At 43.0% G+C, this 24,454-nt stretch overlaps 1 protein-coding gene across 1 annotated transcript in view; it reads left to right on the plus strand.

Annotated features, from left to right (window-relative positions):
- EDA (ectodysplasin A) overlaps positions 1–24,454 on the plus strand; it is an 88,215-nt gene that overhangs the window by 8,722 nt on the left and 55,039 nt on the right. The window contains exons 2-4 of the mRNA XM_019536146.1: positions 6,208–6,280; positions 6,969–7,085; positions 8,069–8,174. Of these exons, the coding sequence (XP_019391691.1) occupies positions 6,208–6,280; positions 6,969–7,085; positions 8,069–8,174 (296 nt within the window). The remainder of the gene's footprint in view (positions 1–6,207; positions 6,281–6,968; positions 7,086–8,068; positions 8,175–24,454) is intronic.

Below are 24,454 nucleotides of genomic sequence, written 5' to 3' on the forward strand. Positions count from 1 at the left end.
GGTAGCAAGGAGGATACCAAAACAAGGTTACCCAGAGAGGTTGTGGAATCTCTACCCTTGAAGGTTTTTAAGACCTTCAACTAGACAAAGCCTTGGATGGGATAATCTAGTTGGGCATGGTCCTGCTTTGAGCAGGGGGTTGGACTAGATGACTTCCTGAGGTCCCTTCCAACCCTAGTTTTGTATGATTCTATGATTGCATTCTATGATTAATATTATAATATAATATATACTTGAATATAAGATGAGCCTGAATATAAGATGACTGACCCCCCAGTATTTGGACTCTATATATGGAAAAATTATAAATTTATTATAACTTTCCAGGTATAAAATGTAAGCATTGGAGGGTTGTCTCTGAATCCTGTCCATCCTCCCCCTGGTCCCTTCACTACTACAGCAGGGAAAGCAGTGGCTGGGGGACTCAGGTAGCCCTTTTGCCCTCTGCCCTGCCCACTTCTTCCCCCTGCAGCCTTCCTGCCTCCCTGTCACCTGCAACCTCCTACCCCCAGTTCTTCACAACTTTGCCCTTCCCCCTACTCTCCTAGTCTCTGCCTCTTCTTTCACAATGCCCCAGTCTCCTTCTCCACCCCCACCCCCCTGCAGCCTTTCGTGTTGCATGCTGCTCCAGCTACTCCATCTCAGAACATGACACATGGAAGCTTAGCCCTTGCCTGGCCATGCAGCAGTGTTGGCGCTGCTGATTTGGCAAGACAGGAAACGGAGCTTCCACATGCTCTGTGCCTGGGAGAGACTCCAGCCGGAGCCAGAGCTGAGCTGCGCATAACAGTAAGGGGGAGGGAAGGCAATGGGGGTGGAGGGTGGGACAGAAACTGCAGAGGGGATGCGGAGGGGACAGGAGCGCTGCTATGGGTCTGACTCTGGTCCTGACCTGGGCTCAGGACCAGTCAGAGCCCGGTAGCTGCTTGCTTCCCCCTCCACTTTTTATGCAATTGTAAGATGAGGGGCATTTTCCCCCATGCTGATCTGGGGGGTGGGGGGCGCTTGTTGTATTTTTGAATAAATATGGTAAAAGGTTTATTTTATAATTCCAAGAAATATGCTTGGGAACCACAAGAAGCTAAATCCTTTAAATGTGCTTCTTTCCCCTGTTTGATAAAGCGATTGACTCTTCCTGTTTGGAGGCACTAAGGCAGGCTGAAGAGACAGTAATTCAGGAATTCAAATAAATGAAAAACATGCTGAGCCAAATTTGTATCGAGTGTTTACTCCACAAAAATCCCTGTATCCTACTACTTTGTTTGTTTGTTTTTCCAATAACACTGTGAAGAAAAGTTGGTTATGTTCCAAACTTGCTCAGAAGAGCCTAATAGAACAGAGACTGGCATATTGAGAGGAAGTGAATTCAGTCTGTGTGTAACTTGTAAAATCTTCCCAACTGGTGGGTCTACCAATTGGAAACATTGGTAGAAACCTAGAAGCATCCAAATAGCAGATACCCTGTGGGGGAGGAGAAAAGAAACCAGGCAGATAACCTGAATATTTTGTACTAACTTCCTTACTTCCATAATCTTTAGCAGAATTTTAGTTTTTGCAATGCCTGTTTTTTATACTAAGAATCCTCGCACTTCAAATAGTCTTCAGCACTAAAAAAGGCATGTTCAGGATTTTAAGAGTGCTGCAAATAATGGGATTTTTTTCTCTTGTCTATGTGAAAAAAATGGGAATGCATTTAATTTTGTGCTGACCTGAATGAAATATTTTTATTGACCAAGTCAAGGAAGAATATTTAATTTTGGGCCTGCAATATTTTTTTCAGGCCCATTCAAAAAGTATTTATGTTTTTGGATTGTTCCAATTGTTATGCTTTGCTTTTCTTTTAATTTAGGCAATGTCCAAGTGAAATTTCACTGCAAAAAACATTTAAATGTTTCAGTTTCTTCAAACTGATTTGGACACACAGGAAAAAACTAAATTCCTGAATGCCTACTTTGCTTCACTATTTCACTCAGCCAAGTGGAAAGACAAGTGAGATAAGGATCACAGGGGGCATGGTGGGATAGCCTTCCGACTGTGGATGCTTAGCTGATGCAAAACCAACTAGAAAAGCTAGACATTTATAAGTCAGCAGGACCAGATGGACTTCACCTGAAAGTACTGATGGAGCTGGCTGAGGTCATTGTAGAACCCCTGGCAAACTCTTTCAGAAATCTTGGCACACGGGAGATCCCTGAGGATTGGAAGAGGGCCAACATTTTGCCCATCTTCAAGAGGGGGAAGAGGGAGGACCTGAGCAACTGTAGGCCAGTCAGTCTACCTCCATTCCAGGGAAAATCCTGGAAAAACTCATTGAAGAATCTATGCGTGTTATGCTCATTGAGGGTAAGATTCTGAACAACAGCCAGCATGGCTTTGTCATGGGTAGGTCTCGTCTTACCAATCTCATTTCTTTCTACAAACAGGTCTCTTGCCACCTGGACGTGGGAGAGAAGGTCAGCATTATATACTTAGACTTCCAAAAGGTTTTTGATCTAGTATCCTGTAATATCCTTGTGGAAAAATTGGAAGGTTGTGGGCTTAACTGCTCAACAGTTCAGTGGGTGGGAAGCTGACTGCATGGTAGGACCCAGAGAGCTTTCATGAATGGATCTGTGTCATATTGGCTAGAAGTGGCCAGTGATGGCCTTCCGGGGTCTGTGCTTGGACCAGTGCTTTTCAACATCTTTATCAATGTTTTGGATGTGGTGGTGAAAAGCTCACTGGCCACGTTTGCAAGCAACACCAAGCAATGGGGGAGCATGTTCATGCCAAAAGATAGGTTGCAGACACAGGTGGACCTGGACCGGCTGGAGAGCTGAGCAGACCAGAACCAGATGAAGTTCAACACTCAGAAGTGTAAGGTGCTCCATCTGGGGGCAAACAATCCCCAACATACCTACAGGCTTGGTGGCAACAATTTGACTTGCACCATGGTCAAAAGGGACCATGGGGTAGTGATTGACCACCACATGAAAATGAGCTGGCAATGTGATGCTGTGGCCAGCAGGGCAAACAACAGGCGGGCATGCGTTAACCATTGCATCTCATGCAAAACTAAGAAAATGATACTCCCACTGTACTCCATACTAGTGAGACCACAGCTGGAGTACTGCATCCAGTTCTGGGTGTCATACTTCAACAAGGATGTGGAAGAACTTGAGAGGGACCCGAGAAGAGCCACCCATATGATCAGGGACTTGCAAGACAAGCCATATGAGGAGAGGCTGAGGGACTTGGGCCTCTTCAGCCTACAGAAGAGAAGGCTGAGCGGGGACTTGGTAGCAACTTACCTCTACATCAGGGGAGTACATCAAGAATTTGGTGAACAGCTGTTCACCACGGCACCCCGGGAGAGACCAGGAGCAATGGATACAAACTCCTAGAAGGCCATTTCAGGCTCAATTCCAGGAAAAACTCCTTCACAGTCAGGGTGTCCAGACTGTGGAGTAAACTCCCTCCAATGGTGGTGCAGTTACCTACCCTGGAAATCTTCAAAAGGAGACTGGACAGTCACCTCGCTGGGGTCACTTGACCCCAGTTGTCTTTTCCTGCGTACTGCAGGAAGACTGGACCCGATCTACAAGGCCCCTTCCAGCCTCTAACAATCTATGGAAAACTTTCTTCTTTTTCCAGCAGAATTATTTACTGAACTCGCCCTTGAATTTGTGAATCCCCTCCCCCCAAAAAAGGGTTTTTTTGAGAATTAATTTTTCATTAGAAAGATGATCTCCCATCTCTGTTTATTAACATCCTTACCCTGAGAATATCACAGACTCTCATGAAACTGGTAAACAACTATCAGGCATGCATATGAAATTGGTTAACACCCAACCTGTTTTCCTGAGATAGATGGACAGATCTATTCTTATACATATAAACCAGAAATACAATTTTTATTACAAAACTTTTTCTCTTTCATGTATGTATGTAATGAGAGCAATTTTGTAATAAAATCATGTTTCTGGTTTCTAAAAAAAAGAAAAAGAAAAAGAAATGCTTATATATCTAACTTAATGTCCTGTTAATATTTCAGGAGTAATTATTTTCTGCCTTCTGTAACATCTGGCAGCATCTGTATAATAAACTAGGTGTTACTTGGTTTCTGTTCAGATGAAATAAAATATATTAGGACTATAAAATATGGATTTGAGTTTTACTGAATCTACTTCTACCTGTTTACAGAAATGTACCTGGACCACTAAGCCTCGTGCTTTGGGATTCCATGATCTCTTCTGTCCTCACACTTCATTTTCTGTTGGGGTTTATCCACGTTTGAAAATAATCCAGATTAAGCCAAAGTGTGAATTTAAAGCACAGTATCTGTTCCCAAATAATGTGGAATAAAAGTGTCCATGCACAAAGTTATTCAGGAATAGCCATTCCTGAATAAATCAGTGTGCAAACAAGCATGGGAAAGTAGGTCCCATTCTCCCCCCCCCCACCCTATATTTGCTAATTTACTGCAATTTTAAACACATGAGGGGATAATTAGAAAAACCTGGGGTGAAGTGCCTCCCTAGGGGGATCTCTCATTCCTTGGTGATGAGGTAGTTGTCTTTTTGAAATCTTATACTGGCTTCAACACCTGTGTAATGAGTTTATAGCCCCCATATCATAAATTGTAATCCTAGCTGTTAAAAGAAAATCATGTGCTAAAGAGATCTTTTTACTGTCTTATAAGAATATTTTGAGACTAGTTTCATTATGTGCTAACTTCTAACTCAAGCATTCTTAATGTGTCGGCTTTGAAAATAAATGAGAATGCTAATGTTAAAAACATTTTACTTCATTAATGCTGACATTTTTGGATGAGAAAAATAGACACCAGAAGTTTGATTTTCTGATATTTGATCTATCATCTTCCAAATGGCGGTTAGGCAGTGACATGGGTTTAGCAAGTTAATGGAGTTTTCTTCTTTCTGCTTTCTTTGGTCAGACTCATTGTATAGATGTAGCCTTTTGCTGGTACAATCCTAGGTGTGTCTTGCTTTCTCTGCTTAAGCCAGTAGGAGGTGTGTGGAGCTTATTTTAATTGGGTGAACCAGGAACCATTGGGTGAACATGGGGTGAACCAGGAACCAGCTTGCTTAGCTGGTTTCAATTAGTAGTCATTCTCCACTTCCTACATTAATCCACCTGACAGCTTACCTGTTTACTTAGGTTATGATTAGGAGGGATCATTATGCTTATATTTGGTTGACCCCACGCAGAATAAAGACCATAGAATTCCTGGAGGGAATTTATTCGTTCCTACTGTCTAAATTAAGCTCTCATGCAGTGGACTTTCCTGTAGTAACAAATCTCATATTTTTCAATGTTGTTTTTGAATCTTGTTCAATTTCTTTTGCAGTACAGAAAATATGTATTAATTTTAAACATAACTAGCATAGTTGCATTAATCTTTCATGGATTCACAGCAGAAAAATAAGACTACTACTGTCTGTTGTATAGGAATTGAAATAACTGTAATAGTCAAAGAATTATTATTTAGTTTCTAATTCATCTACATTCATTGAAGATGTTTCCCCCCCCGCACCTCCCCCAGCTCATGGGAGGACCCCGAGTGCTCCCTCCCCGACCCAGGAGGCACCAGTCACCGAGCCAGGGGTGGAGAGGGGCAACGCGCTCTCTGGTGGACCCGGAAGTGGATCAGAAGTGCTTTTGGTCCACTTCCGGGTCTGCTACAGAGTGTGCTGGGGAGCCCCCTGTGCTCCTGTGGGACACTCCATGCACCTCAGCAACAGAGCACTCACGAGCCCTTGCTACTTAGAGGTAGGTAGAAAAAGCATTTAAAGCGGTGTCAGTGTCCGAATCACTGAATCTTTCCAAATCTATCCAAATCGATTCAGAGGGTTCCGATTTAATTCGGAGAAATTGAAGTCTCCTTTGATTTGATTCAGAGATTCAGCCACCAAATCAGGCCAAATCTCCACCTTATCAAATCGGGAACCTAAGAGTTGTACAGCCCTAATCAACTGTAAATAACTCCCTAGAACAGCAACTCAAGAAATGAGCAAGTAAATAGGAGAATCTGAGGAAAATAAGATCTGCATCAGTCCTTTTTATTTTCTTACAATTATTTTCAACTAGGATCTCTATAATCTATGTGTGTAATTCGCTGTAGAAAATTGTAAAGCATTGAGATGCACAAAATTACTTGTGGCAAGACTAAAAAGTCTAACAGTAAATGCTCCTCTTGTTGAAAAGAGATGAGGAAAAAAGTTCTGATGTAGACAGGAACTTTGAGCTCATTTCTAAGAATGAGGTCAAAATAACAGATGTAAAATTCTGTAATGATTTCAAGACCCTTTTTGTTTTTGTGATTGATTGGTTTTATCTCAGTGTTTGACATGGCATTTTTCTTCAACCTTCTGATGACATAAGCTATTGTACTATGAATAAAGAGACTGTTTTTGCCTTAGTCTGAGATGCACAGCTTTTTATCTTTTTTATATTTCTCATTTTCATTACAATATGTGAAGTTTCAATATTAACAGACTGTAGAACAGATGCAGATCAGTTTTCACTTAGATACATGAATGCTGGATGCCATTGTGCATGTAGCATGCCAGTAATTAAATGTATTGTCAGGATTAGTTTCTCCTTTGAAGAATTTTACATTTTCATTCTGTCTTGTAAATCAGCATACACACTGATTGATTGCAACTTTTTCCACATTCCACATTTTGCCTCAATTAGTGAGCATAAATGATTGGGTTCAGGGCATGAACCAGAGTAGTACAGTGAAGGATACTGTTGTCTATAGGACTCCTGTTTTTGTGTGGGAGCATGTTTTGGGAAAGTGACAGGCACTGAAGTAGATGTGTTAAACTGAAGTGGTTTTGGCATTAAGGTAAATGAATGCCACCCAGGAGGAAGAAGTTTTATTCCTGTGGATTTGCCATAGACTTCCTGTGCGAGTCTGAACATATTGGGTACTTCAAAGTATTTTATCCTCTTTGGACTAGCCACTGGAGGAGGATAATACACTGAAACAGTGGTTAGACATGCCTGAGTTTCCTCATCTTGCAGACAGATACCTAAGTTTGGGCAACAACTTCTGGAAGTCATGTGACTTCACTTGGGTAAGCTATATAGGTTGTATTCTTAGTTCACGTATAACTTTTCAGTGTCATATGAGGTCTTCCTCAATCATAAGCACTGTGTAGACACAGAATTTTTAATACCAGTTGATAGATGAGATAAATATCAGAATCAGAGTCTCTCTGTACCCAACCCATTACACCTTAGCCCAAATAGCGTTTTGATGGGAGGGTCAACCAAAGAAGGAGAAGATGGAGTATTCTTTTGCTTATGTCCTGCCCAAAGGATCAATTGTGTATGATGTGCTGAAGCAAGGTACAGGGACGTGACATTTCCAGTCCTAATACATGTTGAGGTGTCACCTTCTAGTAAGCACCACTAAGCAGACCAGACTGGGAAGGATCTTTTTCACCATGCTGCAGGCTAAGAAGACATCAGAGGTCCTACAAACAAGTTGGAAGTCTTTTTAGAATGAAAAGTGTGAATCAGTCTAAAGAGTGGAATCACTCCTCCTTTCTTGTAATGACTGTATGTGTGTTAATGCTTGACAGCACTGAGCAAACTGAACTAATTATTTTTTACAATCTCTTTGAAGAATAGAGACATTATCCCCTTTTTACATATCGGAAAACAAATATTTTGGCTGGTGGGACTGATTTGACTGACGCTTATGTTAGAGATCATGAGTTGTGATTCCCAGTACTTTGTATGCTGCACTGACTCCTTACATAGGAATGTCCTCTAATGTCCAAATCTCACGTAATTGGCTAAGTAGACGGTATGCTGTATGTATAACTGGCCATATGCATAAACAGTATATAACTTGAATTATGGATAAGTTAGAAATTACTAAACAGCAGCCTAGTATTTATATACTGTTCTGTTAAGCAAGTTTAAGAGAAACTATTGTTCAAAGAAATGAGTTGTGACCACTATTAAAATTTGGGTTTTTCAGATGTGGAATTGGGTCAGTTTGACTACCAGATTGCTACTAGTGAAACTTTTATTGTTTTTACTTTTCCAGTTGGCCTTGCTGAATTTCTTCCCCTCTGAAGAAAAGCTGCATCTTGGAGAAGAAAGTAAACGTGCCCGTCGAAATAAAAGGAGTAAAAGTAGTGAAGGGCCAGATGGTGAGTTTCCTTCTCAGTTTCATACTTGTCCCATTCCTCATTTCTTCAAAGGAGGTGAGAAACTTGCAGTTTTTCAGGTAATGTTTGTATCCTGGATTGCCTTTGTTGACAAGGGTGCACCTGTCCCTTAATGTAGTTCCTCCTTGAACTCACTTAACATCCAGATCATTAATTCCATCCGTTTTTATTTTCATATCATGCTACTATGATAAATTAAAATCAAACATTAAAATTTCTTTCCAAATCAATCAAGATTTATTCCAACTCACATTTGTATTTTTTTATCGTAACCTGTGATTCAAAGGGCCATAATTTCTCTAACGAAGAGACTTTGGACTTTCTTTTGCATGTGGTTTACTCATAGCTGCCTCTGCTTACCTTGTGGCACTACTATCTGCATTCTTAAAATATTCAGTCAGTAACTTCTAGTCTTAGACAGTTTCAGAAAACTTTGTCCTACACTATGGAAGTGTGTTGTAACTGGCTTCCTAAACATGACAGTGAACAGTGGGTCCATGATCTACATCAGTAATGCTCATTCTCCAGCCCATGGGTCAGATATGTCCCATGGAGCCATGTCATTTAGCCTACAGGGATACCCACAGGCCTGGCAGTGGGGGAGTGGTGGCAGCATTATTTTCCATGGCTTCCAGATGCAGGGGGCTGGATCCAGCCCACGGACTGATCCCACCCATGGGACTTGACCCACTAATTGGCTCTATGCCACTCATCCAGCCCATGGGTCTGGAAGGTTGAAAACCACTGATCTGCACTACTTACTCCCCAAGCCCTGTCAGGTGTCAAACGTGTCTTTTGCCCCTGCTTAGACAGATTAAATATGAATATTTCAGTTTTGAGCCATGCGAGTCCTATGTTTCTGTCCTATCTTTTGGAGGACCTTATACTACAGTATAAGCAGGTTAAGCGTAATATGGCTCTATCATTTTCTCTGACACTGGCTATGTCTATGCAGCACACTTACTGTCACCAATGACAGCACTCTGACATACTCTTCTGCTCTGGGAATACTGGAAACAGTATCTCACTACCTTTTGTGAAGTGCTTTTGGCTGACTGTCACTGCTGAGTAAAAGTGTCAACTTGTCTGGCTGAACAGACATGGCTACACTGCTTCCAATTTAAGATAGCTGTCTGCCTGGAACAATGCAGCATGCTTGAATGAAACCACCATTTCTGGCTATAATACTCTCTATATAGTCATGGTTTGGATTATACAATTTGTCAACTCCATGTAGCATCCTTTTCCTCCTGTCAATACCCCCCACATCGAACAAAACTGTGATATCACTGTATTCTTGAAAGGTCTTGGCAGATGGTTCACACTCCCTCACGTGTGGGTATGGGATTATAGGCTTCTTTCACAGGGTATAAAAGTACTTCAGGACATGGTTCCTGCACAATGATCTAAGGTTAGTAGGACTCAGTAGCTCAGTTACACACAGAAGAAACTTCCATTACACTGCTCCCCAGCCCCAAGGTGGTGTCCCACTTCCTATTCAGCAGCTAATTTCAGTCTCCTCCAATACCCACCTCCCAAAACCCACTACATGCTTTCTACAGTTGTCTTATACCTTCTCCTTCATCGGTCCGTTAAAAATAACACAAACTATATAATTTATTGATTATTCAGTGTTTTATATATTATTTGTTTATATCACTTGCCTCCACTGTCTAATTTGTCTATTGTCTTGTTCTGAGTAGGTCTAATTTAGATTGTGAAATCTTCAGAATATGGAACCGTGGCTGCCTATACCCATGCTCCTTATTGTTCTAATTAGAATGCTGCAGCATCACATGTATTAAGCCCCTGCACATTTTAAAATGGCTGTGGGGGCCCTTTACCTAAAACTTATCAAACAAGCTTTAGATAAATGGCCCCCACGGCCATGTTTAAACGCGTAGGGGCTTAATACACGTGATGCTGTGGCATTTTGATTAGAACAGTTGTCCAGCAGCCAAACTAATTAAAACACTACCTTGCCTCCCTCAGCCCAGAGAACATCCATAGACGCCCCATGTCTTGTTACTCTGAAGCTCTATAAAACTTTAGTGCCACCAATACAATTATTAGGAGTAATAACCAAGGTAGAGGCTGGTGGTGGTTATTTCCTGGCCCCAAAAATTGCCAGAACTGAGAGATTGCCAAAATATACTGTTAGCTGTGACCCCAAACTTGTCTCCCTTGTTCATCAAACCAAACTGTGGTGTACCAGAGGACCTTGACTGTCCATAAATAAGTAATTTTGCATCAGTAGACATCATGAAGTTAATGAAATAGTCTCTGTTTTTCCATGACCAACTACATGAAGTGAGGGAAGACTCTGGCTAATCCTAACCTTGTTTCAAATTTTTGCCCAGAATGTATTCTAGTGTTTTACACGTACATGTTGCTGTACATGGCCCTGATTCAAGAGAGTACTTTAGCATGTGCCTAACTGCTGTTTGAATAGGGATGCTGTCCTGTGTATAGTATTGCATATTGCTGCTCTGCAGCATTATATATTAAAACATTTAAATTTTGTCTAGTTGGCTTGGAGAAAGACATAATAATAATCTCTGTTGGAACTGTTCAAAAAATGGGAAATTATGTACATATGTTTTACATTTTTTCAGGAATCTAAACATTCTGCAGCAATGTCCTAATTACAATTAATAAAATGTTTTAAAATGTACTGCTTTTTCTACTTAGTCCAATATTCAATCTTTAAAAGTCAGTAAGTGGAGTGGGGATTGAAGGATTGCCTTTACAAGGTGGGGGAAGGATTCAAGAAGTAATAGCACTGGTTCTTAGATTCAAGAACAGTCTAATTCTGTCTCTCTGAATATATTCTATTGGGAATACAATAGGTAAGTGTATTGTGGGAGTCATTTCTGAGGTCACACAATTGAAGTAGATTTTCACAAGCTATTTCATTAATAAAAAAAAATATGGGATTGTTGTGGAGTGCTGCCCAATTTCTATTCAGTCTCCCAAGTACCTTTTGAAGCCAGTTTCAATTGTTGCTTCTTTATAAGGACTAGCTCTGTGGTTCCTTTGATTATGAAACTAAGCCTTTGCATTATAGTACCCCAGTTTGTTTTCATGGCCCCACCAACAAGTTAGCTTGACACCTCATGGGGCCTTAATTTCACAGGGCAGTAATGTAATCAAAAGTATCTGTTCTGAGTGAAACAGCTGTTACTCATTGGAGTATAAAGCTCTTAGGTTAGCATGGCCAAGCTAAACTTAGGATCAAAACGCATCAACCAGAGTATTTTGTCAAAACGTCAGCTCCTCAGAAATCCAACTGAACTCTGTCCTTTAGAATCTCTTGCAAGTATTCTGAACTACAAGAAACCTGTTCTAAACCAAGTAATATTCTCCTCATATCCAGTCTTTTCATTTTAGGCCCTTTGACTCCTGTTTATTAAAGTTACAATACAGTTGTTGGGGCTTCCATTGTCTATGCCAGTGCTCCTTTGATAGGTGGACGGCATCATCAACATTTGGTAGACCAGTTCACAGTTTCATAGTCGGTAGGGTTGGAAGGGACCTGAGCAGATCATCAAGTCCGACCCGCTGCCATGGCAGGAAAGAATGCTGGGGTCAAACAAGCATGGCTAGGTGATTATCTAGCCTCCTTCTGAAGACCCCTGGGGTAGGAGCGAGCACCACTTCTCTTGGAAGTTGGGTCCAGATCCTAGCCACCCTGACTGTGAAGTAGTGCCTCCTGCTGTCTAATCTGAACCTACTCTCAATCAACTTGTGACCGTTATTCCTGGTTACTCCGGGTAGTGCTTGGGGGAACAGGGACTCTCCCATTCCCCGCTGGTCCCCTCTGATAATTTTGTAGACGGCCACCAGATCCCCTCTCAGCCTTCTCTTATGGAGGCTGAACAGGGTCAGGTCATGTAGCCTCTCTTCGTAAGGCCTGCCCTGCTGCCCCCTGACCATGCGAGTGTGCCTCCTCTGAACCCTCTCCACATCCCTCCAGAACTGCGCCACCCAGAACTGGACGCAGTACTGCAACTGTGGCCTGACCAATGTTGCACAGAGGGGAAGGATCACTTCCTTGGACCTGCTTGTGATACATCTGTGGATGCATGACAAGGTGCAGTTAGCCTTACTGACCACATTCTCACACTGGAGGCTCATGTTCATCTTGGAAACAGTAACAACTCCAAGATCCTTTTCTGCCTCTGTGCTGACAAGAAGGGAGTTCCCCAGCCTGTAGGTATGCTGCTGGTTCTTCCTCCCTAGGTGCATTACCCTGTACTTGTCAGTATTGAATCCCATCCTATTCTTATCCGCCCAGCCCATAACCTGTCCAGAGCTAGATGTGGCCTGTCCCTTCTATCATGCCCACCTCTCCCCACATCTTAGTGTCATCCATGAATTTGAACAAGGTGCTTTTCACCCCCTTGTCCAAGTCGTTGATGAAGATGTTGAACAGTGCAGGCCCGAACACCGAGCCCTGGGGGACCCCTCACTGCCCACATCCCTCTAAGTCAAAAATGACCCATCCACCACCACTCTCTGGGTGGGTCACTGTCTGTTGGGTCACTTCAGCCCACACAGCACCCCTTCTTTGTGAGGTATAATTTTGCTTTTTAGAGCAAGGCAAGGCCTTGCATCCTCTCCCCCATCAAAGTCTTGAGGTGTGGGGAGGGAAAAGATCACTCCTTAACTCAAGCTAAGAAACCACAATGTGCAAATGACAGTGATGGGACTTTCCCTGCACACACTGTACTATGAGACCACCACATAATGAGACCAGAGAATATACTGTTAATCTTACTTGCAGAAGGTTGGGGAGGGTGGCATCTTAGGCTGCCTATACATGTGCTTGGAGATGAGGGAGGGGGTGCTGTTTTAATTAGTGTGGTTCCTGGAGAGCTGCTCTAATTAAAATGCCTCATCATCACGTGTATTTAACACTCCCGCACCACCACATTTCAAAATGGCCATGGAAACACTGTAACTAACAATCATTTGACAAGGCCATTTTGAAACGCGGGCGAGGGAGTGGGGGTTAATATATGTGCTGTTGAGGTGACACTAGAGTGTCCTAATTAGAACATGAACCAGCATGTCTATAAGCAGCCTTAGCCTAGGGACAGACATTACACATAAACTGGTTTCAGCAATCAGAAACTGGTTTAAACCTGTAACAGAATGTTACAGTGCACATAAACCAGTTAGAAAATGGCTGAAACCAGTTTGAGAGAAACCTGGCTGAATGTAGTATCAGACTTAATTGATTTGGGTCAAACCAGTTTATGCAATGTCTATCCCAGACCCGTTCCTGGTTCAAGTTAAACCAAAGTCCCCCAACATCATGCTCTCTGGGCTGGACAGGGCTGTCTGCTGGAGCAGAGCAGGGGTAGCCCTGCCTCTGCTTCCTAGCCAGAACACTATTGCAACTTCAGCTGGCTGAGGGACCACAGCAGCTGCCAGGCTTCCCCCACTCCCCTCCCCTTGGCTGCTCAAGCAGGGATACCCCTCTCTCCCCTCTCCCATGGCAGGGACCCCAGCACAGGACCCTGGCTTTTAACTCCAGCTGTTTATTCCTATATCCATCAATGTGTTAACTGCCATATTTATCCTTACTGATCTCTTCAATCCACCTTAGGTGCCACCCTGTCCTACCTTCTGAACTACCTCACTACTCACATTAACCTGACTGTACTTTTGCAATCACTTCCCTATATTCTACTCAGTCTTCCTAGCTTGAAATGTGTGAGACCAGAACATGACAGGACCAGGTAACTTATGGTTTTGGTCATTTTTCAGTATCTACCTCTAACAGAATGTGTCAAACTACTTGGACTGGTTACAAGTTAATTTTAAGCTAGTGTTCAAGGGTCTTCAAGAAGAGAGAACATCTTGTTCCTTTCACAAATCTACTTTCATCCCAAACAGACTCTTCAGAAATCAAAGAATTTACAATGCGCCCTTCGTTACAGCGAGGCAGAGAGCTGGATTCCAGATAGTGTCATTCTTTTTCCAGGAGTCACTGAACCTCTCTGTCTCAAATAACAAAACGTCCTCTGCATAAGCCTAAAACCAATAATAGAGATCAGACAGGTACAAGGCCCACCACACTGTTCTATTTACAAGTCAATCTCATGTTTTCAGGTTCAGTTTTATACAAAACAGCTTTTCCCCCTGAATGTATGTTGATATGACAGATAAAGCCCTTGAATGGTTACTATCCATACAAAGTCTTGCAGAGAACTCAAATAACCAAGGAAAAAACCTAATGAGTTAAGTGCACTAAATATGCTAAAATAAAATGCATCCTCTATATTGAAGATGATTTTGCCCAAGGCTCACCATATTGTCTACAGCCTAAAATTCCATGTTAATATATATCAAGACAAATATTTTTAGTTAAATGGAAACTGTTTACTAGTTTAAACAAAGGCAGGTCCTTATTAAAATGCCAGTTTGGAATTCATACTTCATATGACATTGGATCCAGGATTTTGGCTCCACAACAACTCCTGATTTTAGGGTACAAAATCCATATTTTCCTAATTTTTCAAGGACACGGGGAAAGAGAAAGGGAGTGGTTGTGTTTATACTGTTGCTGTATACAGGTGTCAATTCAGGTTTGACTTCTCCTGTAAGTGTAATCAAAGTATGTCCAGCTAATTTGTGCCTTGGAAGAATGAAACATATTGCTGTTTTTAAAATACTTCAAATTTAGACTCAGACAGATTTTAGCTTAGTGCTAGAAATTTTCAGGATCACCAGTCTTTTCCAAATAATTAATGTGCAGTATACTTTAAAAACCAAAACAGCAACAATAAAACATTTTAAAACCCATGTCTTCCTGCCAGCTCACCTCACAGACTGCTTTGTGACTGTGGCTCTAGTGGTGACCTGTTCCAGAACTGGACACTCAAGACCTCCAAGCTCCCTACAAGCTTCAGAAGCCTCTGCTTGCCACTGAGCTTTTAAGGCTTCTGAGTTTCCACCATGCTTCCTTCATAATCCAATGGAGCAGACCAGGGAAATCCCTGGAACTATGGGGTAGTAGTAGTTTTGGTTACCCAATCATGGTGGCACAAGGTGAGCTTACCACCACCATTATGGAGCATGCAACCTCATGGAGCAGAGATAAGGCAGTAAAGCAAATGACCTCACAGTGGCTGGCCCTTAAGGGTGCTACACAGGGTCACATGTAATGCTATCTACTCCGCACATTACCATTGTATAGTTCTGATTACAGGCTGACCCCAGGTATAGGCTAATTGTGATTTTTGTGTTATTTTTTCAGGGGCCAAAAAGGTTGGCCTATAATCAGAATAATACATTATTTTTATTTGTTAAGTGCCAGCAATGAGCTAATTGTAAATAAAGGTCACGGGTCACAAAGAGACATTCCCTGCTCTGAAAAGTGAACAAACTAGAAATGCTGATCAGCCTAAAAACTGATTTACTAGAAACTGGATATTGCCATTTCTGGCCTTAGCAAAAAATGTCTCAGGTTCCTCATCTGAAAAAAAAAAAGAAAAAAAAGAAAAAAGAAGAATGTCCAATTAGGCATTGGTACAAATACTTTTAATGCATTTGTTTTCAATAAAGATTTTCCTGTCCAATGGAGATGAGAACCAAGTAAAGTCTGTATCTTAAGCATATACTTTAGTACTTTGATCTGTCCAGTTCAAACTAGGTAACCCACACAATAGTGCTTCCATCCAAAGATATTTTATTTCACTTAAGTAAAAACTGGAAAGGACACTTCATGAATCTAACAAACCCCACCATACTAACTGTACTAGGTACTGGAGTCTTTTTCATGGGACTGTGCTCAGCAGCAGCAACTCCCAAGTTACTCAGTTTAGTCAAGTTACTTTTGTATAACTAAGAATATATGTTCCTGATATCATTTTACCCTTCAAAAGAAATAAATGTATTTGCATACACATTTTAAATGTTCCCTTGCCATTAATTATGAATATACTTCCATTTACATGTAGACTGTATCTATGATAAATTTACATGAAGGAGCTTAACTGTTATATAACATCATTTTAAGAAATTAAAAATAATTTAATTTACTCACACACACTCCCCGCTCCCCCAAACACAAAAAAAAAATGGATGGAAAAATGCAGCTCATGGAAAAATCCATTTCTAAAATTATTTTACTTTCCTCTTAAAGTGTCAACTTTTTCATCTACTTCAGAACTGATAAAGGACTGTTGGGAGAATTATAGTTTTTCATATAGAAGCAAAATTGAAGGTGGTAGCAATCCAGACCATTCATTCCCTTTAAACTAGCTATTTCTTTTTGCTACCATCAAATTAGTATTTGGACAATTTAAATAGGGTAGTTACCTTATTAACATGTCTGCTTCACTAAATTTTAAAAATGTTTGTATCTGGGAAGCTTTCTTACTATGAAATTGGATCACAAAGTTACCAGAATAGATTACCCACACATCACAATGTTATTCTTGTTTTTAATATTATGGGTCACATTTAGCTGGAATAGCCCAGTGAAACTGTTCCAAATAAAACATACGTATTCACATTTTGGGGAATGAACATCCTGGGGGTTTCATGGTGCTTTAAGTTGTTCCTTGGAATATGGCCATAATGAAACAACTTCCACTGTGAAATTGCAAAATCTTTAGGGGAGATGGGAAAACTATGAGACTGTGAGGTTAAGAGAGGGAAAACTAACAATAGAGAAAAGAGAACACAACTGCAGGCAGGACTTGGACAGCTTAGCAAGTGTCAAGTCACATATGTTGTATTATCTGAATACTTTTCTCCCTCTAAAATATGGTACCACCCTAAAAGATGGTACCACATGGAAGGAACATTTCAATGCATAGTATCAATGCAAGTTATAAAATCATCATAAAGAAAAAAAAAGAACTCTGTTGGCAGTGCTGAGGCTTATGGATTTATTTGTCCTTTTGGTTGTTGACAAATGCATGGCATAAGTAACAATTTTGGACTCTAATTCTGTAGCCAATTGAAAAGATGTTGAGTAAGTAACCTAAGCTTGGAGGTGGGAAAGGGTGGGCAGGGGGGTAGACTGCCCAAGTAGGCAGTAGATACTGATGTGATTTAGGAAAGCAGGGGGCTACAACAGAGTAGGTTTCAAAGTGGGCAGTAGGCACTCTGTAAACAGTGCCATCCAAATCATAAACATGATAAAACCTGTGAAAACTGGGGACACTGTAGGCATCTTTGCACATGCTCTGGGGCTAATTAGCATGCTCCAGCAGGCCCGATTAATCCAATCTGCTCTGATGTGTGCATGCATTTGAGCAGGTGTCAGGCACATATATAGGTTCCCTTTAGAACCAATGAATAACCTTCCTAAGAGGGAGGAAAACCAGATCATGAAAACATCCTGAGGGGTGAAAGATGTGTCATTGTCAAGGTGACTAAGATGGAGAAGGGCTGTGGATCACCCATAAAAGCTCAAGCTAAAATAAGGACTGTGGAATCTCTGCCCACCTAATCAAGAAGAACTGGAGATCTCAGAAAACTTCTGAACACTTGGCTGCCAAGAGACACTCAGTCCTCAGCGCTATGAAAGACTTATGCAAAGTTTTTGTTGTGTCTTAAAGTAGGCAAAGGTTTCTGTTGTTTCTTTGTCTTATGTTTAAAATTGTAAATTGCTATACTCAAAATGCTCTCTTCAGAGAATGGACTATTCTTGTCCAAGTCATTTTCATGACTTCAGTGCCACCACCTAAATTCTAACACTCAGGTTAGGTAACATGGTTGGTTAACAGATGAAATTTTACTGGTGTAAAATTAAACACTCAATAGATTCATAATAATTAGCTGAGGAAGCTCTTTAAGAGCTATTTTTTATTTTAATCCTCTTTTACTAAAATCCATTTTGTTTTAAGCAGTCAGCTTTCAGAATTGGAGGAGAACTGCAGGCAGAAACAATAGCTTCATATAAAAAGGCTCTGGTTTAGATTCAAGAAGAGGAATCTCTAGAGCTCTCAGTCCTTCTCCATGTTGCCTAATCTCTGATGATTCCAGAAATGATTGCTTTGGTGACTTTCCTTTAATATCTGTTCTTTCCCATCTCTAACCCTGGCTCATCTCTTAAGTTAATTTCTTTCCATTTCTGCTGTGGTTTGGGCAACCTCTTTTGGAGGAACTCTAAAAACCCTAAACTTCCTGCACTATACATTTATCTTTTACTTTAAACTAAACTATCTTAACTAAGCAGCACCTTCTCTTGGCTGCTGAGATGATAACCTCATCTGACTTCTCAGCCTAACACTAAAAACCTTTTCCAAAGAATCCTTTAATATAGAAGCTTGACAATTTTTCCTGTTGAAAAAGCTGATATCACCACATGAGAACTCTTTGTGGCAGGGAACTCTTTTGGTTTCAGTTATGGCAGATGAGGATAATCTAAGTACCTTGACAGATTAAAACGATTCAAAACTTGTTAAAAATTGATACTGAGAACAGGGATGGGGATGAGGTGATATATATATTTAAGCTCTCCAGCATTCATTACTTGTATTCTAAAGAACTTTGAGATGTCTTGGCATGATAAAACTCTATGCAAGTTGAATAAGCTATGTTTAGCCTTGGCAGGATTTGGTTTTAAACCAATAAACATTGATAAACAGAGATTTCACTGCACACTCACAGACGGATGGGAAAAACATTTCCATCCATACTAATCAAAATGTATAGAAAGGGGACTGTAATAAGGAATCCTTATTACTGTTACTGGACAATGGAGAAAGTGAGAAGAGGATCAGAGGTCAGAGGGGTTACAGAGGAAAACAATGGGCAGCCTAATAACTCATCAGTTAAGCAATTAGTTTCACCTTCAGAGGTGTGGGGGGAGTGGGCTGGAGGAAGAGATAAGATACTTAAACAGACCCCCACCCAAACCACAGAAGCGGGGAGGGGAGGTGGAGGGGAGAGTATTCTAAGCTCCAGCCTAGTAGCAGCAGGGCCGTGCCTGGGCCAGATGGGCTAAATGTAGGGTCTAAAGCAGGGGCAGGCAATTATTTCAGGCGGACAGCTGCTTACCCAGTTGTGACAAGCTGTTGAGGACTGCATGGGTAGCCCCGCCCCTTGACAGGTGCCCTGCCCCGGTCATCATCTTGGGACTAGTGTCTCAGGGCCAGCACCAGTGGGGCCCAGAGCAGGACGCAGGCTGGCAGAGGTCTGTGGAGCCAGGCTGGGCTGTACCAGCAGGGAGAGGTGGGGAGCTGGCCCGGCTCCACAGAGCCCCTGCCGGCTGGGACCCTGTACTCCTGCAGCCCTGCTCTAGACCCCATGCCAGCACTGGCCCTGAGGCACCAGTGTGGGCCTCGTGCATCCGCTCACTCCCAGTGGCCCCAGCCCCGCAGTACAGGCTGGGGGCAGAGTACAGCCCTGATCCCCTGCTCCACAGCAGGGAACAAGCTGGTGCTGAGTGCAGGGAAAAGCAGCCCCTCCCCCGCCCTGTGGCCCGCGCTCTGCTGCAGGCACAGGCAGCCCCCGGCAGGCTGTGAGCGGCTGCAGTGCAAGGCGCCAGCCACGGGGCAGGGCTGCTTTTCCCCGTGCAAGTACCAGCTTGTAACCTGTCCTCGCTGCCAGCCTGGGTCCTGCGGCAGCTCTGGGCTCGCCCGTCAAGGCTGTGCACAGCGGCAGCAGCTGCGGCCCCCGCCCCCCCCACTTGCCATGCCAGGCAGTGTTTGCTGCTGCTACTGCTGCCTGACAGGAGCTCATGTGCTCTGGACGGCCCAGAGGCGGTGGCAGGCTTTCAAGCACAGTCATCCTTCTTCAGGCACAGGGAGTCTCTGCTGGTCTGGACTAAGATATCCATCTTATCTGTAAGCCGACTATCCCTTAATTGTAAAATATAAGATGTTTCTTACTTTGTGTTTGGAGATCTCTGAACAGTAAAATCAGGAGGTGCAATTAAGATGAGGGCATATTTAGACAGTTGGCTTTTTCCGTTTCCGTTGTTTCGCGTATTGTCGAGACAGCACTAGCAACTTTATGATAAAAGTACATTTTTAAACTGGCAGTTTGGCTTGCAACTTTTACTTATCGCCATGTGTGATGTAATTGCAATACAATGGTACCATACCTCTCGACTGCAACTCAAGCATCTCTAGCTTTCATTTTTGATGTTTTGCTCTGAAAGTAGTTGGATAACCAGGGTCGCAGCTTTAAGTGTACTGGGATTCTTGTTTTTAATAAAGGTGTGATTCCAACACGTGGTGCTCTCCTTGGGCCTGGTCTTGATCCAGCAGAACACACTTAGCAGAGTACGTGGGAAGTCTTATTGATTTCCCTGAGACTATTTGCGTATTTAAAATCAAGTAAAATACTTTGTTGGATCTAAGCCACAGTGCTCAGGGGGTGGTTTTCTCATCTTATTCAATAGCTTAGTGATTAGGGCACCAAGTTCACATTCCCTCTTTTCTCTGAGTGGATCTGAACCCAGATCTCCTAACTCTAGATGGGCCATCACCTCAAGGATGCTGAAGTTTTTGGGTTGGCTTCCCTAATCTTTCCTGTTGCATCTGTTCCACATCGTATGAGCCAGTTGTGAATATTCGCTGATCAGCGAGGGTCTGACTCACCTAGTGGTTAGGAAACTCATCTGAAACTATTCTAAGTTTCTGTCCATCTTTCTTGCTTTCTGATGGCTCAGAGACTACTTAAGTGTTTTATTAAATGTGGAGTAGTTCCAAATGGAAGAGGAGAGAAGAAAGGGAGTCAGACTCACTTCAATATATTCCATAATTATGGTTATGACAACCTGATGGGAGGTAAGAGATGCCAGCTGAAATGCCTTCAGGCATCCTGGGTAGGTGCCCTCCATCAAGGAACTCCTGGTTAACAGAAGGACTCCACCAACACTGACTTCTTGGAAAGTCAGTTTGGCTGCTGAATTAAAAAATATTAACATGGCTCTACTCAGTGTTTGGCCTACAGCCCATTCAAGCCTGGCTCCTACTTTCATTATGGCTTTTCCTGCATGCAGGCCAACTTCAGGATCTTTCAAGTTTTCTTTCTTTATATAATTTTAAGCAGATATAATTTGGAGACCTTGGAAAGATAGCTCTCACTCCACATTTTGTTCCATGTTAATAAAGATGTAATAAAAATGTGGTTAAGATCCACATTTACAAATACCAGTTGTACAATAAATTTATTGCATTATTTTAGCTCTCCCCAATAAACAATTACCATATTTACTCAATTCCAAGACAAGGTTTTCCCCCTCATTTAATGTGGGGAAAAAAGCCACTTGTTTTGGAATTGAGTATGAGGAAGCAGGGGGGAAGGCAGCTGCTGCAGCTCCAGCTGGAGCTTCAACTGCTGCCTGCCTCCCCCACCAGTTAGGGCCCAAACTCTGTTCCTATGCTCTGTTTCCCAGGCTAGAATAGGGACAGGGCTGTCAACACTAAAGCAAGGGTAAATGGTGGGGTGCAGAGGGCAGGAAGCCAAGGCTGTTGGGGGGACAGGGGAGATGGGAACCCAAGGTTTCAGGAAGGGAGAGAGGGAGAAGCAGGAGGCAAGGGTCCCAACCTGCTTGACCTCCAACACCACCTTCCCCACCATCTGCACCCTTATCACTCCCCTATTGCCTACCTCTCTACTACTTTCCCTGTTGCAGTAATGAGAGGGACAAATTTAAGATGACCTTTCAGTAATTAGATTCTATAGATAGAAAATTATAACAAATTTATAAGTTTTCCTTGTATAGAATCTAATTACTGGGGGTCATCTTAAAGTCAGGGCCATCTTGGATTTGAGTAAATCTGGTCCTTTCCTTTTTCATGTCCTTGTAACAAGGTATTTCGCAGAACTCGTAGGTTTCACTGGAATCTGACAGGCCACACCATGCGTACTTGTGCTGTAACCTTGAACTTGCAACCTCTTGGGCTGTCAACTATGTGCCTACTACCCAAGCCCCCAGGAAAATATAGTAAAAATCTTTTATATTTTTTAAACATAAAAAATGGGAAAATCCTTGTAAAAATGTAATAATGCCCATATTCTTAAGTGTCCTGTTGTTTCCCCATGTGCTTTCACATTGCTATGGCTGATGAATAGGTAACTTGCATGTTAGGCTATGGGGGGAGAGATGGTGAGATTTAGTTTAATGGCATGTATACACCATTGGTATGATGGGTTCATTAGGGACAGGTCCTGTCAGACCAACCTGGCTGCCTTTTATGACCAGGTCACAAAATCCTTAGACGCAGGTGTTGCAGTTGACCTAGTTTTTCTGGACTTTAGGAAGGCCTTTGACACTGTCTCTCACCCCATTCTCATTAAAAAATTAGTCAACTCTGGCGTTGATGCCGACACAGTCAGATGGGTTGTAAATTGGCTAGAAGGCCGCGCCTAGAGAGTGGTGGCGGACAGGTCATTTTCGACTTGGAGGGATGTGGGCAGTGGGGGCCCCCAGGGCTTGGTATTCAGGCCCACACTCTTCAACACCTTTGTCAGTGACTTGGACGAAGGGATGAAAAGCACCTTGTTCAAATTCATGGATGACACAAAGATGTGGTGAGTGGTGGGCACGATAGAGGGGACAGGCTACAACTAGCTCTGGACAGGCTACAGGGGTGGGCGAATAAGAATAGGATGGGATTCAGTACTGACAAGTACAGGGTAATGCACCTAGGGAGGAAGAACCAGCAGCATACCTATAGGCTGGGGGACTCCCTTCTTATCAGCATAGAGGCAGAAAAGGATCTCAGAGATGTTATTGTTTCCAAGATGAACATGGGCCACCAGTGTGAGGACACGGTCAGTAAGGCTAACCATACCTTGTGATGCATCCACAGATGCATCAAAAGCAGGTCCAAGGAAGTGATCCTCCCCCCCTCTGCAACATTGGTCCGGCCACAGTTGCAGTACTGTGTCCAGTTCTGGGCGGCACTGTTCAGGAGCGATGTGGAGAGGGTTCAGAGGAGGCACACTCGCATGGTCAGGAGGCAGCAGGGCAGGCCTTACAAAGAGAGGCTATGTGACCTGAACCTGTTCAGTCTCCACAAGAAAAGACTGAGAGGGGATCTGGTGGCTGTCTGTAAAATTACCAGAGGGGACCAGCAGGGAATGGGAGAGTTCCTGTTCCCCCAAGCACTACCCGGAGTAACTAGGAATAATGGCCACAAGTTGATTGAGAGTAGGTTCAGATTAGACATCAGGAAGCACTACTTCACAGTCAAGGTGGCTAGGATCTGGAACCAACTTCCAAGTGAAGTGGTGCTCGCTCCCACCCTGGGGGTCTTCAAAAGGAGGCTAGACAGCCACCTAGCTGGGGTCATTTGACTCCAGTACTCTTTTCTGCCCGTGGCAGTGGGTCGGACTTGATGATCTGCTCAGGTCCCTTCTGACCCTACCAACTATGAAACTAGGTGCATTTTATTGGCCGGTAGAAAATTACAGAAGAATTCGTTAAAGCAGTGGTATACCAGCAACTTGAAGTTGAATCAGTTTCAAAATATGCTTTCAGTAGTTTGGGCCGCTGTGCGTCCTTTTCAGCCCTGCTGCATATTGTTGTTTCACAGGCGCATTTTCTGTCTAAGGCAGAGCCCAAAGACCTTCCAGAATTCCCCCATTAGAGGACTACATAAATGAATTCTTGTACTACTGGGTCTTTCAATCCTTCCCCTCTTCTGTTCTTTGCCATTGTCATTTCTCTCCCTCTTCCAGCTGTCAGATCGTCCTCCTGAGCCAGGGGCTGCTAAGATGAATCAGAGACATGTAACTGCTGTCACTTAACACAGAGCAACCAGTCAGCACTGTACAACAGGTTTAGAGCAGCGGTGGGCAAAATATGGCCCGTGGGTGGGATCCAGCCCACCAACTGATTGAATCTGGCCTGCAGGCAGGCACCCATCAGTTGATTGGATACAGCCTGCAGCTGGCCCTGTAGTGCTCTGCATGGGGCTAATCTCCATTCACTCCCACCACAGGCAGCATATGCCATGCTCCCACTCATGTCCATTGGCCCTGGCTCCAGCAAGCATGCACAGCTTCCCAGTGGGGCTGCTCCCAGCGCACCTGCAGCTTCCTGGGTACTTCTCAGCTCCCCCCGCTTTCAGTGGCTCTTCCTTTTCCTCCTGCCGCTCTTGTGCTGCTCTGGCCAGGGACGCAAGCTGCAGCCGGGTGGCTCCTGTCTCAGTGCACGGGGCTTGGGATCCAGCTCACAGCTGCCTTCCACCCACTTATAGTTTCATAGTTTCATAGTAGCTAGAGTCGGAAGGGACCTAGGTAGATCATCTAGTCCGACCCCCTGCCTTGGCAGGAAA

This window comes from Crocodylus porosus, unplaced genomic scaffold (assembly GCF_001723895.1).
Source record: "Crocodylus porosus isolate Cpor-Errol unplaced genomic scaffold, CroPor_comp1, whole genome shotgun sequence".
Lineage (NCBI taxonomy): Eukaryota > Metazoa > Chordata > Crocodylia > Crocodylidae > Crocodylus > Crocodylus porosus.